Below are 14,518 nucleotides of genomic sequence, written 5' to 3' on the forward strand. Positions count from 1 at the left end.
CAAAAGATACATTGCATTGGGCAAATCTGCTGCAAAAGACCTCTTTAAAGTGTTGAAAAGCAAAGATGTCACCTTGAAGACTAAGGTGCGCCTGACCCAAGCCATGGTATTTTCAGTCACATCATATGTACGCAAAAGCTGGACAAGGATAAGGAAGACTGAAGAAGAATTGATGCCTTTGAATTGTGGTGTTGGAGAAGAATATTGAATATACCATGGACTGCCAAAAAAATGAACAAATCTGTCTTGGAAAAAGTACAACCAGAATGCTCCTTAGAAGCAAGGATGGCGAGATTACGTCTTCCATACTTTGGACGTGTTGTCAGGAGGGACCAGTCCCTAGAGAAGGACACTATGCTTGGTAGAGGGTCAGCGGAACAGAAGAAGACCCTCAACAAGATGGAGTGACACAGTGGCTGCAACAGTGGGCTCAAGCGTAACAATTGTGAGGATGGTGCAGGACCGGACAGTGTTTCGTTCTGTAGTACTTAGGGTCGCTAGGGGTCAGAACCGACTCGATAACACCTGACAACAATAGTAGGTGCTTCAAGTCCTCTTCACTCTCAGCAAGCAAGGTTGTGTCATCTGCATAATGCCGGTTGTTAATGAGTCTTTCTCCAATTCTGATGCTCCTGTCTTCTTCATATAATCCAGTTTCTCAGATTATTTGCTCAGTATACAGATGGAATAGGTACGGTGAAAGCAAACAAACCTGACGTACACCTCTCCTGATTTTAAACCAGACCATGTTGCCTTTTTCTGTTCAAAAGACTGCCTCTGAGTACAGTGTTCTGGAATCCCCATTCTTCGCAATGTTATCCATAATTTGTTATGATCCACACAGTCAAATGCCTTTGCATAGTCAGTAAAACACAGGTAAACATCTTTCTGGTGTTCTCTGCTTTCAGCCAAGATCCATCTGACATCAGCAGTGATATTCCTCGTTCCACATCTTCTTCTGAATCTGGCTTGAATTTCAGTGGTTCCCTGTCAATGTACTGCTGCAACTGTTTTTGAATTATCTTTAGCAAAATTTTACTTGCATGTGATACTAAGGATATTGTTGGGTAATTTCCACATTCTGTTGGATCACCTTTCTTTGGAATGGGCACAAGTATGAAACTCTTCCAGTCGGTTGGCCAGGTAACTGTCTTCCAAATTTCTTGACATAGACGAGTGAGCACTTCCAACGTTGCATCCGTTTGTTGAAACATCTCAATTGTTATTCCGTCAGTTCCTGGAACCTTGTTTTTCACCAGTGCCTTCAGTGCAGCTTGGCCTTCTTCCTTCAGGACCATCGGTTGTTCGTCGTATGCTACCTCCTGAAATGGTTGAACATCAACTCATTTTTTTTTGGTACAGTGATCCTGTGTATTCCTTCCATCTTCTTTCAATGCTTCCTGTGTCGTTCAGTATTTTGCCCATAGAATCCTTCAATATTGCAACTGGAGGCTTGAATTTTTTCTTCAGCTCTTTCAGCTTGAGAAATGTTGAGCATGTTCTTCCTTTTTGGTTTTCTAACTCCAGGTATTTGCACATGTCATTATAATACTTCAGTTTGTCTTCTCAAGCCGCCCTTTGAAATCTTCCGTTCAGCTCTTTTACTTCATCATTTCTTCCTTTCGCTTTAGCTACTCAATGTTCAAGAGCAAGTTTCAGAGTCTTTTCTGACATCCATTTGGGTCTTTTTTTTCTTTCCTGTCTTTTTAATGACCTCTTGCTTTCTTCATGTATAATGTCCTTGATGTCATCCTACAACTTGTCTGGTCTTCACTCATTAGTGTTCACTGCATCAAATCTATTCTTGAGATGGTCTCTAAATTCAGGTGAGATATACTCAAGGTTGTACCTTGGCTCTCATGGTCTTGTTTTAATTTTCTTCAGCTTCAACTTGAATTTGCATAAGAGCAACTGATGGTCTGTTCCACAGTTGGCCCCTGGCCTTGTTCTGATATTAAGCTTCTCCATTGTCTCCTTCAACAGATGTAGTCCCTCTGATTCCTGTGTATTCCATCTGGGGAGGTCCACGAGTATAGTCGCAGTTTATGTTGGTGAGAAAAAGGTATTTGCATTGAATAAGTCGTTGGTCTTGCAAAATTCGATCACCAAAGCCATATTTTCCAACTGCTGATCCTTCTTCTTTGTTTCCAACTTTCGCATTCCAGTCACCAGTAATTATCAATACATCCTGCTGCATGTTTGATCAATTTCTGACTGCAGAATTTGGTAAAAAAATCTTCAATTTCTTCATCTTTGGCCTTAGTGGTTGGTGTGTAAATTTGAGTAATAGTCGTATCAACTGGTCTTCCTTGTAGGCATTTGGATATTATCCTATCACTGACAGCGTTGTACTTCAGGATAAATCTTGGAATGTTCTTTTTGACGATGAACGCAACACTGCTCCTCTTCAAGTTGTCATTCCAGGCAGAGTAGACCATATGTTTGTCTGATTCAGAATGACCAATACCAGTTCATTTCACTCTCTCATTCCTGGGATATAGATCTTTATGCGTTCAGTCGTGAAATATATACAGTAAGAACTCGCCGTTCCAGCTGTTTGTGTGTACACTTCAGTGACCTGAATCACGTTCGCCATGTTTTGTAACCGCCTGTGCTGTCCGCATCCAGAGTTCTCCATCGCCATTCACAGAGACCCCCCCAGGCGCTGACCCCCCACCCCCAGCCCGGGAACCATGAATGACTTTGATCTCTATGGATTTGTCTGTTCTGGACATTTCACGCAAGTGGGATCCTGCAGTATGTGCCCTTTGGCCTCTGGCTCCTCTCAGTCGGTAGTGGACCCAGCTGGGTCTTACTTGCAATTATTCATTTTATCATATTTTTAGAGACATTTAAAAAAAATGTACAACATATATCCTCGTATCTCCCCTCTCCTGCCCCCGCTTTTTTTAGTTTTGTTTTTGAGCAGTTTTAGGTTTATAGAAAAACGGCCAGAGAGTACAGCGTTGCCATCCCCCTCCTCCCCTCTGCTCGCGGGTCCCTGAGTTGTTACTGTCTCACATTGAATGTGCTATGTTGGTTACACTTGGTGAACTGATACTGATACGTTGTTATCAACCAAGTCCACCGTTTACGGTAGGGTTCTCTCTTCGAGTTTGTGCGGCTGTGTGGGCTTTGACAAGTGCGCAACATCACGCGTCCCCCATTACAGCGTCACACAGAATCATTTCACTGCCCCCAAATGCCCTGTATGTGGTAAATTCTTCCCCACGAAAGCTTACAGTTTTCGGGCGTGCATGAGTTCCCTGTGGCTGCTGTAACAATTGACCACACACCGGGTGGTGGCCTTTCTCCCAGTGGCCCGGCCACAGGAAACAAGGTCGTGTGGCTCAGGTGATGGCTGGGCCAGGGTGGGACCCACCAGGCCCCTCCCCTCCTGAGCCCCAGCTCCCCACCTGTAACTGGGGGCTGGTCATGTCTCCACCCCCTCGTGGCCTCGTGCAGGCCCCATGAAGTGGACCATGGAAAGTCCCTGCCCGGCGGGGCCAGCGGTTGCACCCCGCTGCCACCCTGCCTTCACCCAGCTACGTGCTTGAGCAGCACCCAGCACAGCTGGTGTCCAGTTGGGAGCCAGCCCCAGCAGCACCATGGTGGAGCTCTGCTGGGGGCCGCGGCCAGAGCCAGCTCACAGGAGCTTCCGGAAGGCCGTCTCTCTGCTCGTCCCCACATGAGTCCCGTGGGCTGGGGCCATCCTCAGGCTGGTGACTGGCTGTTCTCCCTCCCGTCTCCGTTTCAGGCCTCAGCTATGACCCGTACAACCCCGAGCTGCCCAAGCCACCCGTGCAGAGGGAGAATGGCATCCTGGGCGGCGAGGACAAGCCCCGCTCGGACATGCTGGAGCTGGAGCTGGTCAACCAGGCCATCGAGGCTGTGCGCACCGAGGTGGAGCTGGAGAAGAGGCGCTACCAGGAGCTCTTGGGCTCGGCCCGGGCGGGCGGCACTGGTGAGGCCTCTGCGCTGGCGCCCCGCGGCCCCGCCACCCCCGCCGCCGACCTGGGCGATGAGGATGCCTTCCCGCTGTCCTTCGACTACCACCCTGGCGGCCGCGGCTCACTGAGCCCGGATGCCAGCTACCAGCCCACGCCGCTCGCCGCGCCTGCCGAGCCAGGCGGCAAGTACTCCCTGGAGAGGGGCCCGGGCCGGAGTGGCGCCCTGGAGTACGTGCCCAAGGCTGTGGGCCAGCCCCGCAGGCACGGCCGCCCTGTCCCCAGCAGCAAGTACGTCGTGGACAATTCCAAGCCGTCCACTGACCTGGAGTATGACCCGCTGTCCAACTACTCGGCCCGGCTGCTGAGCAGGGCCGGCTCCAGGGATGAGAGGGCCCCCAAGCGGGCCCGGGGTGCCCCTGGCCGTGAGCCCTACACGCCGGCCCCCAAGAAGCACTGCGACCCCTTCGGTGGCTGCGACGCCCGCTTCTCAGACTCGGAAGATGATGCTGCGGCGGCCCCCGGCAACAGGCCCACTTCCGCCAGCCCCCCGCAGGCCCCTGCAGGCAGCGAGAGCCAGGCCCCCAGGAAGCAGCCCTGCAGGGACGTCCTGGAGCCCGAGGAGGGCAGCCAGCGCGAGACCAAGGAGATGGCTGTGCAGTATGACGTCGGCGACCTCGGGCAGCCCCCGCAAGGCCCAGCCGCACAGGAGCGGGGGACCCCCAAGGAGGCGGACTCCAAGAAGAAGAAACGTGGGGAGCCGCCGCCCACCAGCCACAAGGACGGTGCGCGAAAGAAAGACAAGGGCAGGGGCCGGGGCCGAGGGAAGGCAGGCGAGAAGAGGACCTCGCAGGCTGCCAGCCCCCGGCGCCAGGTGGAGCGGCCGGACGGGACCAAGAAGAAGCCATCCTCGGCCACCACGCTGGCCAGCTCAGGGAAATCGAGGCCCGACCGGCCCCTGGAGCCCCGGGTTGCCCACAGGAAGCAGGGCGAGCTTTCTTCCTCGGGGAAGCTGGCCACGCGCAAAGCCCACTCGCTGGACGAGGGCGGCTCCCGGGACGCCCCCAAGCTGAAGCGGCGTGCCCTGAGCCACGCCGACCTCTTCGGGGACGAGAGCGCGGACGAGGACACGGGGGCACCACGGGCCTGGCCCCCTGTCCTGCCCAGTCTCAGCTCAGACTCAGATTCGGACTCCAGCCTGGGGCTGTCAGCGGCTGAGGAGCAGGGCCCGCCCAAGCGGCTCAAGGCCTCCCCACCCCCGCCCGCCTCCCCGGCCCCCTCCTCCTCCTCCTCCTCGGGGGCGGACGTGGACTACACGGCCCTGGAGAAGGAGGTGGACTTTGACTCAGACCCCATGGAGGAGTGTCTGCGCATCTTCAACGAGTCCACCAGCGTGAAGACAGAGGACAAGGGCCGGCTGGCCCGCCAGGTGAGGGCAGCGGCCCCGAGTCCTGGCTGGTCCCGGGGCCGGTTCCCGATGGCTCATGGTCTCGGTGAAGACGCACGCCGGCCACCCGCCCCCATTCTGGTCGGTCGGCGCTGACCTCTGCCCCGTTTAAATCAGGAGCCCCTGGCAGCCACCTGCTGCTTCTCTGCCCCCAGTCCAGAAAGAGGATGCTGGTCACTGCCCACCTGGTGGGGCTCCTGCTGCCACGTTCCCACAGACAGGCCAAGGGGTAGCGGGCTGCAGTGCACCCCTCCTTACACGAGTCCCAGCCCCTCTCCCTTCCCCTGCCCTGGCAGCCCTCACCTGGCTCCTCCTCACGCTCCCCACCACGGCCACCAGGGGGTGCTGCCTCCAAACCAACAGCCAGGCCCTTCCCTTCTGGCCGCACGTTCTGGCTTCTCTGCTCACTCACAGCCCCTGCCCTGCGCCTTTCCAAGCCCTTATCCTGGGCCGGGGCACAGGACAGGAGCAGGAGAGGGGTTCCAGGTGGCAGGGCTGGGGATGTGCGCATGGGACCTGGGGCTGGGTTGGGGGCCTTATCCTGGCCCAAAGGACGGGCCTGGAGCACCTCCTGGGGTGCAGGTGCGGACCATGCTCCGCCTCGAAGGTGCGGGGTGTACCCGACCCCAGTGTGTCTCCTCCTTCCCACCCCACTCCCCCGGCACTCGGGGTCTGGAAGATTTCAGCTTCCACTTGCAGGGGGTGGTTTTGAGGCGGGGTGGAGAAGACGCGTCAGTGCTGGGGGCGGGGAGGCTCCGCGGAGGGGCCCACGTTGAGAAATGGCTCGTGTTGTGTGTGCGTGTCGTGTGTGTGCGTCACACGTGTTTGTGTGTCCCGTGTGTTGTATGTGTCGTGTGTTGTGTGTGTTTGCGTGTCTGGTTGTGTGTCGTGCGTGGTGTGTCACGTGTTGCGGGTCACGCATGTTGCATGTGTGCTGTGTGTGCGTTGTGTGCGTCATGTATCGTGTTGCACGTGTGTGCTGTGTGTGCGTGTTGCATGATGTGCGTGTTGTGTGTGTGGCACGTGTGTGCTGTATGTGCCGTGTGTGCGTGTTGTGTGTGTGTGTGTTGCGTGTGCTGTGTCTCAGCCGCCCGAGGAGGAGAAGAGCGAGGAGAAGGGGCGTGCGGGCCTGACCACGCTGTTCCCTGGGCAGAAGAGGAGGATTTCCCATCTTGCCAAGCAAGGGAAGGAGGTGAGGGGCATCGGACTTCGTTTCCGGGGACGGCTGGTGGTGGGAAGGGGGGGCTGGGTCCCCCACCCTGCCCTGCCACCATCTGCAGAAACACACGCCCAGTGTGCCTTCCCAGTGGCTTCTTTTGGCAAAGTCGGATCTGGCGCTGTCTCGTCCTAGGAAAGACGAGACTGGCCCACCGCCTGTCCTCATGGTGCTAGGGGGCTTGGGGTGCATGGCCCAGGGAGCACAGTCCCCCAGCGTGGATCCCCTGGCACGCTGCGTGGCCCTGAACTGCAGCCTCTCTGCACTGTGGAGCCCACGGTGGCTGTGGGGCTGCTGTGGGGCCAGTGAGCTCTCAGAGGAGAAGTGGGGGGCACCACACCCCTCCCTCTTGCCCTCCTCCTCCGGAAGCTGGGGCAGGGCCAATCACGCTGCGGGCCAGGGGTCCCGCCCTGCCCTGTGTCAGGGCCAAGGACACAGCTTGGGCAGGAAGACGCCAGGAGGCACCCAGGATGGAGCCGCAGTGCGCCTCATGGCGTCCTTGGGAGGCACTGGCACCTGCTCCCCAGACCCTGGGGCTCTGGGGACCCCCGACGTGCAGCCAGGCCCCAGTGTTTCTGGTCCTCTAGGCAGAGCCCCCGAGGAGAGCCCCACCAGTGGCCCCGGCCCGGCCCCTGACCGCCCAGGAGGTGTGCTACCGGCGCGCCCAGCAGGCCCAGCGGGAGTCGGCCAGCTGGCTCCAGGCGGCCCCGCGGCCGGCCGAGAAGCCGTCCTCCGTGCACATCTCGGCGCCCGGCGAGAAGAGGAGGATTGCCCACGTGCCCAACCCCCGCCTGGCTGCAGGTGTGTCCCGGGCTGGGGCCCCTGCTGGTCAGGGTGGACCCTCAGTCCTGCGCCTCTCGCTCGCGGTGGCCTTGAGCAGACCCCTCCTCCGGGCCTCGCTCTGCTCGTCTGTGAGACAGGGCGGGGGACCTCCCCTGGCCTGTCACGGGGGCCCGGTGCTGCCCCCACCCCTCCTGGCTCTGAGTGTCCCTGCCTTTGTACCAGGCCTCCCTGGAGCATGTCCCCGAGTGACCATCCCGGCTGTCCCTGCTACCCTTCTCTGTGTCCCTGCCTCCTGCATCGTGCTGGCCGCGCCTCCCCCTCTGATCCAGGCTCCTGCCTCCTGAGATGTGGGGGGCAGGAGCCCAGGGGGCTTGGTCCCAGCCGGACTCAGGGCTTCGGGATGGTCTGGAGGTGGGCGTGGCAAGTCCTGCCCAGGTGTGGCGTCCCACCTAGTAAGGTGTTAGTGGCAGGTACAGCTGCAGGAAAAGCTTGGTCGCTGATGGGCTCTAACGGCTGACGTGTATGTAACAGAGAGAGGGGGTGGCGAGGTTTTTGGTGGCTCAGTGGGAGAGCCTCGCCTTCCGTGTGCAAGGCCCGGGTCCGATTCCCGGCCAGTGGCCTCACACGCGGCCCCCACCTGTCTGTCAGCGGAGGCTTGCGCGTTGCTAGATGCTGAACAGGTCTCAGTGGAGCTTCCTGACTAAGACAGACTAGGAAGAAAGGTCTGGTGATCGACTTCAGAAAAATCAGCCCGTGAAAAGAAAACCCTGCAGGTGACAACAGTCTGGTCCACAGCCAATCACAGGGACGGCGCAGGACCGGGCAGTGTTCTGTTCTGTGGCGCGTGGGGTCGCCATGAGTCGGGGGCCGACTCGGCAGCTTACAGTGGCAGTGGGGGTAGGGGGGTGCGAGCTGCGTTTCCCTCGGTCTGAAGGGCACGTTTTTAGCCCTGCCCTTGACCTTGTCTGGAAGTTGGCACCTCCTTTGTCGTCAGGCTGGGTGGCTTATCAGTGTGGCCGTGGCTCTGTTTTCCTAAAACGTTCTGTGGAGGCGTGAGGAACGGTGAGGGGAGGCACTTCTCCCACGCGGGAACCCGGGGCCTCCGTAGCGCACAGAGTCTGGGGCCACGGGGCTAGCCAGGACGGCGTGTCTCGCCACCTCCCGGGGGAGTCTCCCGCTGCTGCTCAAAGACTACCCTTGAGCAGCTCCCACCCGCTGAGCGCCCCCGGAGGCTGGCCCGGGGAGAGCTGCATGCAGGACGGCCAGCGCTGGCCCTTCCTGTGGACACAGGTGTCCCGGCAGCCCCCCTTACTTCCCCTGGGGGCGAGGACCTTTAGCAAACACTCTGCAGGGACCCCAGGCTGCCTCCCGCCTCCCCTTCCCCAGAGCAGCTGAGTTAGAGCCGCAAAGCCAGCGTCAGGGGCTCAGCAGTGGTGCCTTTGCTGCGAGGGAGAGGCATGGCCTGGAATCGAGTCGACCCTGAGACACGCGGGCGTGCGCGTACAGCCCTGACCTCCCGCTCTAGAATCGATGGCCCAGCCAGGTGGCTGCAGGCGCGCATCTGTCAGGCACCCCTAGTACCCCCCAGCATGACTGGCTGCCGGCCCTGGCTGTGGGCTTTCCAGCCGCAAAGGCCTGCTCACCCAGTGCGTTGGACGCCAAGTCCAGCGTGTCACACTTACGTTCCTTTCTGTGTGGACTCCCAAGGGCTGCATGAAGACTGAGTCTCAGAGATCTTCCACTAGGGTCCAGCGTGTTAGGTGGCTGCTCCCTTCCTTCCTGGGTGATCCGTGACAGGGATGGTGTATCTTGAGGCCTGGGCAGGCTCGGCATGACGAGGCTGGGCAGAGCTGGTGCTGTGGGGGCCGCCATCGGGGACGCCCTGTCCTCTATGCTTCACACGTGGGCCCAAAGCTCACCAGGGCAGCAGGTGTGGGGCAGCCTGTGGCCCCGTGGCCCCTGGGCTGCCCCCCAGGGACCAGACGAGTTTGAGGGAGATTGGCCTGACGCCAGGGAGGGACAGCCAGCCCCCTGAGCATCGGTCTCCTCACCAGTGCCTGGGTCCACAGCTGACCAGACCCCCAAACAAGCACACACAGCCCCACCCCGCCCCGGGTGGAGACTGCATGCTTTGTGACCTCATTGGTGGGCGGGGCAGAACATAGAGACCAGAGCTGGTCACAATGACGGGCCGGGCCGTCCATACCCTCGGGTCCTCTGCCCTGGAGCCAGGGCCTTTCCTCCCTCGGATGTCAATGCCTCGGAGTCGGGGGCCCGACCATGCGGCAGCGACTTGCCACAGCCCACGCCGCCCTCCACATCGCCCCGTCGGCGGCCCCGGCGCCTGACCCAGCCACCCGCCACTGACCGTCGTCCCCCCTCGATGGACTTGCCCGCGCGCAGATAGAGCCCAATGTCCTTCCCCAGCCCGAGCTGCAAGCCACGGCCCCCGGCCCTGTGCCGCGAGATGCACGTGCTGCTGGCCCTGAGTGACCGCAGCTACCTGGTGCTCCGTAGCTCGGTCATGGGCCTGCTTGCCGCCCGCCCTCACACCCCCGGCCCCCCGCCAGCCCCCACAGGTGCCAAGCGGACCCTGGCGGCCGGTGGCAGCCAGCTCCCCCAGGGCCCTGAGCCCGGTAGGCAGCCCCTGAAGACGCGCACGCTGGCAGGGATGGCCTCCAAGACCACCTCCCCCGCCGTCCCCAAGCGGGTCGCCCACAGTCCATCACTGCAGGTGACGTCCGGCCCGGGGCGGGGGTCCGGCCCGGGGCGGGGGCCTCGGTGTCCACGCCCTCCGCTCACCCCTGCTGCCGGCTCTGCTCTCCTTCAGAGTTTAAAGAAGCCCATTATCCCCAAAGAGTTTGGGGCCAAAGTCCCCACAGCCATCCGGCAGCGGTACCTCAACCTGTTTATCGAGGAGTGTCTCAAGTTCTGTTCTTCCAACCAGGAAGCCATCGAGAAGGTACGGGCCGGGAGGGTGGGCCTCGCAAGAAAGGCCTGGAGATCCACTTGTGAAAACTCAGCCATTGCAAACCCTGTGGAGCACAGTTCTGCTCTGACACACGCGGGGGCACCAGGAGTCGGAGTCGACTCCACGGCAGCTGTTGGGGGGGCTCCTGGGCGAGGCGCAGGGTCCCCCAGCCCCCGAGCCCAGCATTTACCCGGTCATGTGGCCACGTGCTGTCGGGGCTCCTGGGTGTGATGCCATGGCTGAGCGCCACGTGCCTACGTGCCTGACCAGGCGCTGACGGAGGAGAAGGTGGCCTACGACCGCAGCCCCAGCAAGAACATCTACCTGAACGTCGCTGTCAACACCCTCAAGAAGCTGCGGGGCCTGGTCCCCAGTGCCACACCTGGCCTCATCAGTGAGTCTGGGGGCTGGGGAGCAGTGGAGGGAACAGGGAGCTAGAAGATTCGGGCTCTGGTGGTTGGGGTGGGGCCCTTGTGGGACCTCAGACAACCGACGAGAACTTCCAGGCCGATGTCTGGGAGGCCCCTGGAGTTGCCCTCCCCATTAGCCACCATTTTCCCTGAGCGGCTCTTTCAGGCCTGAGGGGCCCCACTAATGGAGCCCCCGGGCCCTTCACAGCTAGACGGGCTGTAGCGAGAGAGGACGCTCGTTAGCACTCTTGAGGTGCATTAAGCACTCAGTGGGCGCCCTGGCCCGCCGCCTCACGGTCGTCCCTTCCATTAGCTCCGTGCCCGCGCTCCAGGGCCTGTAGGCTCCACGCACACCTGCCCCGTTGAGGTCCCGCTGCGTTCTCCCTACCTGCCCGAGGGTGAAAACTCCCACTGTGGGGGCACAGGGCCTCCAGGCTGAGAAGGGGCCATCCCCGTCCACAGAGTTCAGGGTGGGGGCCTGCAGGGTCCTCCCCACCCAGGAGGGGGTGACAAGGTCACACGACACACATCACACATGTGCATGTTCCTCTCCTGGTCTGGGCCGTGGGGAACCTTCCAGAAGCAGGGAGTGGGGGGGTTGCTAAAGGGACAACGCCTGAGGGGTGGGGACAGCGGGGTGTCTGGTCAGCTGAGTGTACCCAGCCCTCCACTCCCCCTTCTTCCAGAAACCAGCAGCCGGCGGCTGGTGTCCCACGAGGTGGTGCTGGGGGGCAGGTTGGCTGCCAAGACCAGCTTCTCGCTCAGCCGGCCAGGCAGCCCTCGGGTGGAAGAACTGAAGGGTGAGCCCACCCTCCTACTCAGCCCCGCCGCCCCTGGCCCCTACCTCCTGGGAACGGGTGCCCCCTGCGTCCCCCCGTGACGGACGGCCCCTGGTGTGCCCGCCCACAGGGGTCGCGCTGTATAGCCGCCTCAAGGAGTACCTGCTCACTGAGGACCAGCTCAAGGAGAATGGTTACCCCTTCCCCCATCCCAAGCGGGCTGGCGGAGCCATCATCTTCACGGCTGAGGAGAAGAAGCCCAAGGACGGTGAGCGGCTGCCTTCATGCGTCACCTGTGCCCAGAGGGGGTGAGGGGCAGGCAAGGGGCTCCGGGCAGAGGGAACAGCACAGACAGCTGTGGGGGGGACTCCAGCCCGCGCTCCCTCCGTCTGAGGCCCCGACCCCCTGCCCCCTCCCGTCTGAGGCCCCGACTCCCTGCCCCCTCCAGTCTGAGGCGGCCCTGACCCCGCGCCCCCTCCGTCTGTCCATCTGTCCGTTGCTGTCTGTCCTGCCCGCAGCCTCCTGCAGGATCTGCTGTCGCTGTGGCGCCGAGTACCTCGTGTCGTCTTCTGGCCGCTGCATGCGTGCTGAGGAGTGCAGCTACCACTGGGGGCGGCTCCGGCGGAACCGAGGTGAGCCGGCCCAGCTGGCAGGGGCGGGCCTCAGTCCCCTGCTTCCCTCTGCCATCCCACTCGGTCCCCCGTCCCCTGTCCTCTGTTCTCTCCAGACCCTCTTTCTTCTTTGTCCCCTTTGTTCTTTTATCACAAGAGTAACACACGTCCCTCCCGTGCAGGCAGGGCAGAGAAAAGGGAGGTTTCCCTGATACCCCCAGTGAACTGCCACACCCTGCTTCTGCAAGGAAGCATCCTATGCTGCGTGGCTGTTTCATTTAATGCCTGACGCAGCTGGGCCCCCATCGCCATCCCCCCCTCCCACGGGCGGCCACCTGCCCGTCTCTGCCACAGCTGTCTGTCCCCAGTGTCCAGCATAAGAAGGACACTGCCCGGAGCCTTGTGTGGGGGCCTGGGATCTGTGCCTGCAAATCCACCGGCGTCTCAAGGCAGTGCACGCTGGGGCCTGCGCTGGGGTCAGGACGTGCCCCGCCCCAAACAGTTGCCCCAGGAAAGGGCCTGAAACCGCCAGGCTCCCCAAGGCCACCCCTCAGCCAGCATCGGGGTTCCCTCTGCTGGGAGTGGGTGGCGTCAGACAACAGAACTTATTCTCTATCCCGGAGACCAGAAGTCTGAAGTCAGGGCTGCCACAGGCCTCAGCGCTTCTGCACTTTATCAACACATCTGCCCCCGCGTGTCACCCTGTATTAGACGGCATGCAGAGGGGATGGCACCAGGACCCACCCCACCCCGCAGGATCACTGTGATAGGCAAAGAAAACCTATTTTCTAAGCACATGTAGAAACCAAAGGTTATCGGTGGTGAGGGAGGAGGAGGGGCCGGGGGGTTTTGCTTAGGGGGCAGTGAGCTTGTATTCCTGGTGGTGGATCCAGAAAAGGAGGGTGAGAACGGCTGCACAGCTTGAAGAATGTAGTCAGTGTCACTGAACTGTATGCAGGGAAATCGTTGAGATGGCGTATGTTTTCACAAAAAGAGAGCGGGGGAGGAAACCCCTATTTCCAAACAAGGCCACAGTCCCGGTGGAGGTTAGGACTGGGCAGATCCAGTGGACCCGGTTGAGTCTGCAGCAGGGTCACTGGACGGCCAGTCAGTGTGTCCCTGACCGCATCTCCTTACAGTGGCTGGTGGCTGGGAGACCCAGTACACGTGCTGCTCAGCCGCTGTCGGCTCCGTGGGCTGCCAGGTCGCAAAGGTGGGTCTCCTGGGGCCCCGGCGCCCCTTCTCCCGCCTGGACCCCACCCCATTCTTCTGACTCCTCTTCTTCGCTGGTCCCAGGCACAGGGATGGCTGCCCCTTCCTGAGCTGTTCCCACAAGGAAGCCCCGTCCCCGCACCCTCTTGGCAGACACCTGTCGCCCCCGTGGGGAGGAGCTGGTCCCCTCCTGAGCCCCTCTTTCTTGTCTTGACAGTGGGGCTGACGGCTGGCCTGCCTTGGCTCTCAGTCCCCGTCTCCAGCACATAGACCACTGGGGAAACTGAGGCAGGGAGGCAGGTGCAGCCAGGGGCCCCTGCTGGGGGAGGTGCGGCACAGCTCCCAGCTGTGGGCAGCAGAGGGCTCAGCGGGGCCAGATCAGGGACCTCAGGTGGTCCTCCCCAGGCCAGAGGGCAGGTGATCCAGGCCTCTCCCCTCAGGGGCTCCCAGCCGAGGCGGCTCTGGGGGCCTCCTGAGTGCCTGCTAGAGACCCAGTGGGGTTCCCAGGACCTCAAGATGCAGCGTGACAGGCTCCTGGCCCCCAGGCAGCCCTACACGGAGACAGGCCCCAGGACAGTGCTGTGAGCGCATGGTGTTGGAGCTCTGTGGTGGTGGAGGGACCTTGTCCCCTGGGCACGGCCAGTGTCTAGGGCACCCTACAGTTTTCTAACACACGTGGATTGAGTGCCTATGCCAGCGGCCCCTGGGTAGGGGCTGGTGTCGGCTCCCCAGGCGGGTGTGTGTGTGGCCGCTGGCCCCCAGCAGGAGGCTCCTAGGTGGCCCAGGTGGCTCCCTGCTGGCCTGGAGCCTCAGGATACTGGAGAAGTCGAGGGGTTGGCTCCCGTGCCCACGTGCTTCCCCATCCCTGGGCACGGCTGTGCCCTTCCAGATCCTTCTGGCAGCTCCTGGGGAAGGGCAGGGGGCTTGGCGGGTGTCTGGGTGGTTGCATTTTGGCCCCTTTCCCGGCGGGCTCCTCTCCCTCGGGAGCTTGTCTTTGGTGGGGTAAGGCTTAGTCACAGGCATCTCGTGTCCTCTTGGGGGACCCTGCTGAGGGCATGTGGGCAATAGCGGTGGGCAGAGGTGTCCCCTGGCCCAAGCCCCTGACCTGCTCTTCTTCCTCACCCACCCCCTCACCCTTCTTC

At 61.0% G+C, this 14,518-nt stretch overlaps 1 protein-coding gene across 1 annotated transcript in view; it reads left to right on the plus strand.

Moving 5' to 3' along the window:
- Positions 1 to 14,518, plus strand: part of REXO1 (RNA exonuclease 1 homolog) — a 36,767-nt gene that overhangs the window by 19,857 nt on the left and 2,392 nt on the right. Inside the window, exons 2-11 of the mRNA XM_004378506.2 lie at positions 3,758 to 5,376; positions 6,482 to 6,586; positions 7,198 to 7,411; positions 9,964 to 10,127; positions 10,224 to 10,355; positions 10,635 to 10,758; positions 11,461 to 11,574; positions 11,684 to 11,821; positions 12,072 to 12,185; positions 13,304 to 13,377. Coding sequence (XP_004378563.1) covers positions 3,758 to 5,376; positions 6,482 to 6,586; positions 7,198 to 7,411; positions 9,964 to 10,127; positions 10,224 to 10,355; positions 10,635 to 10,758; positions 11,461 to 11,574; positions 11,684 to 11,821; positions 12,072 to 12,185; positions 13,304 to 13,377 — 2,798 coding nt within the window. The remainder of the gene's footprint in view (positions 1 to 3,757; positions 5,377 to 6,481; positions 6,587 to 7,197; positions 7,412 to 9,963; positions 10,128 to 10,223; positions 10,356 to 10,634; positions 10,759 to 11,460; positions 11,575 to 11,683; positions 11,822 to 12,071; positions 12,186 to 13,303; positions 13,378 to 14,518) is intronic.

This window comes from Trichechus manatus, unplaced genomic scaffold, assembly GCF_000243295.1.
Source record: "Trichechus manatus latirostris isolate Lorelei unplaced genomic scaffold, TriManLat1.0 scaffold00057, whole genome shotgun sequence".
Lineage (NCBI taxonomy): Eukaryota > Metazoa > Chordata > Mammalia > Sirenia > Trichechidae > Trichechus > Trichechus manatus.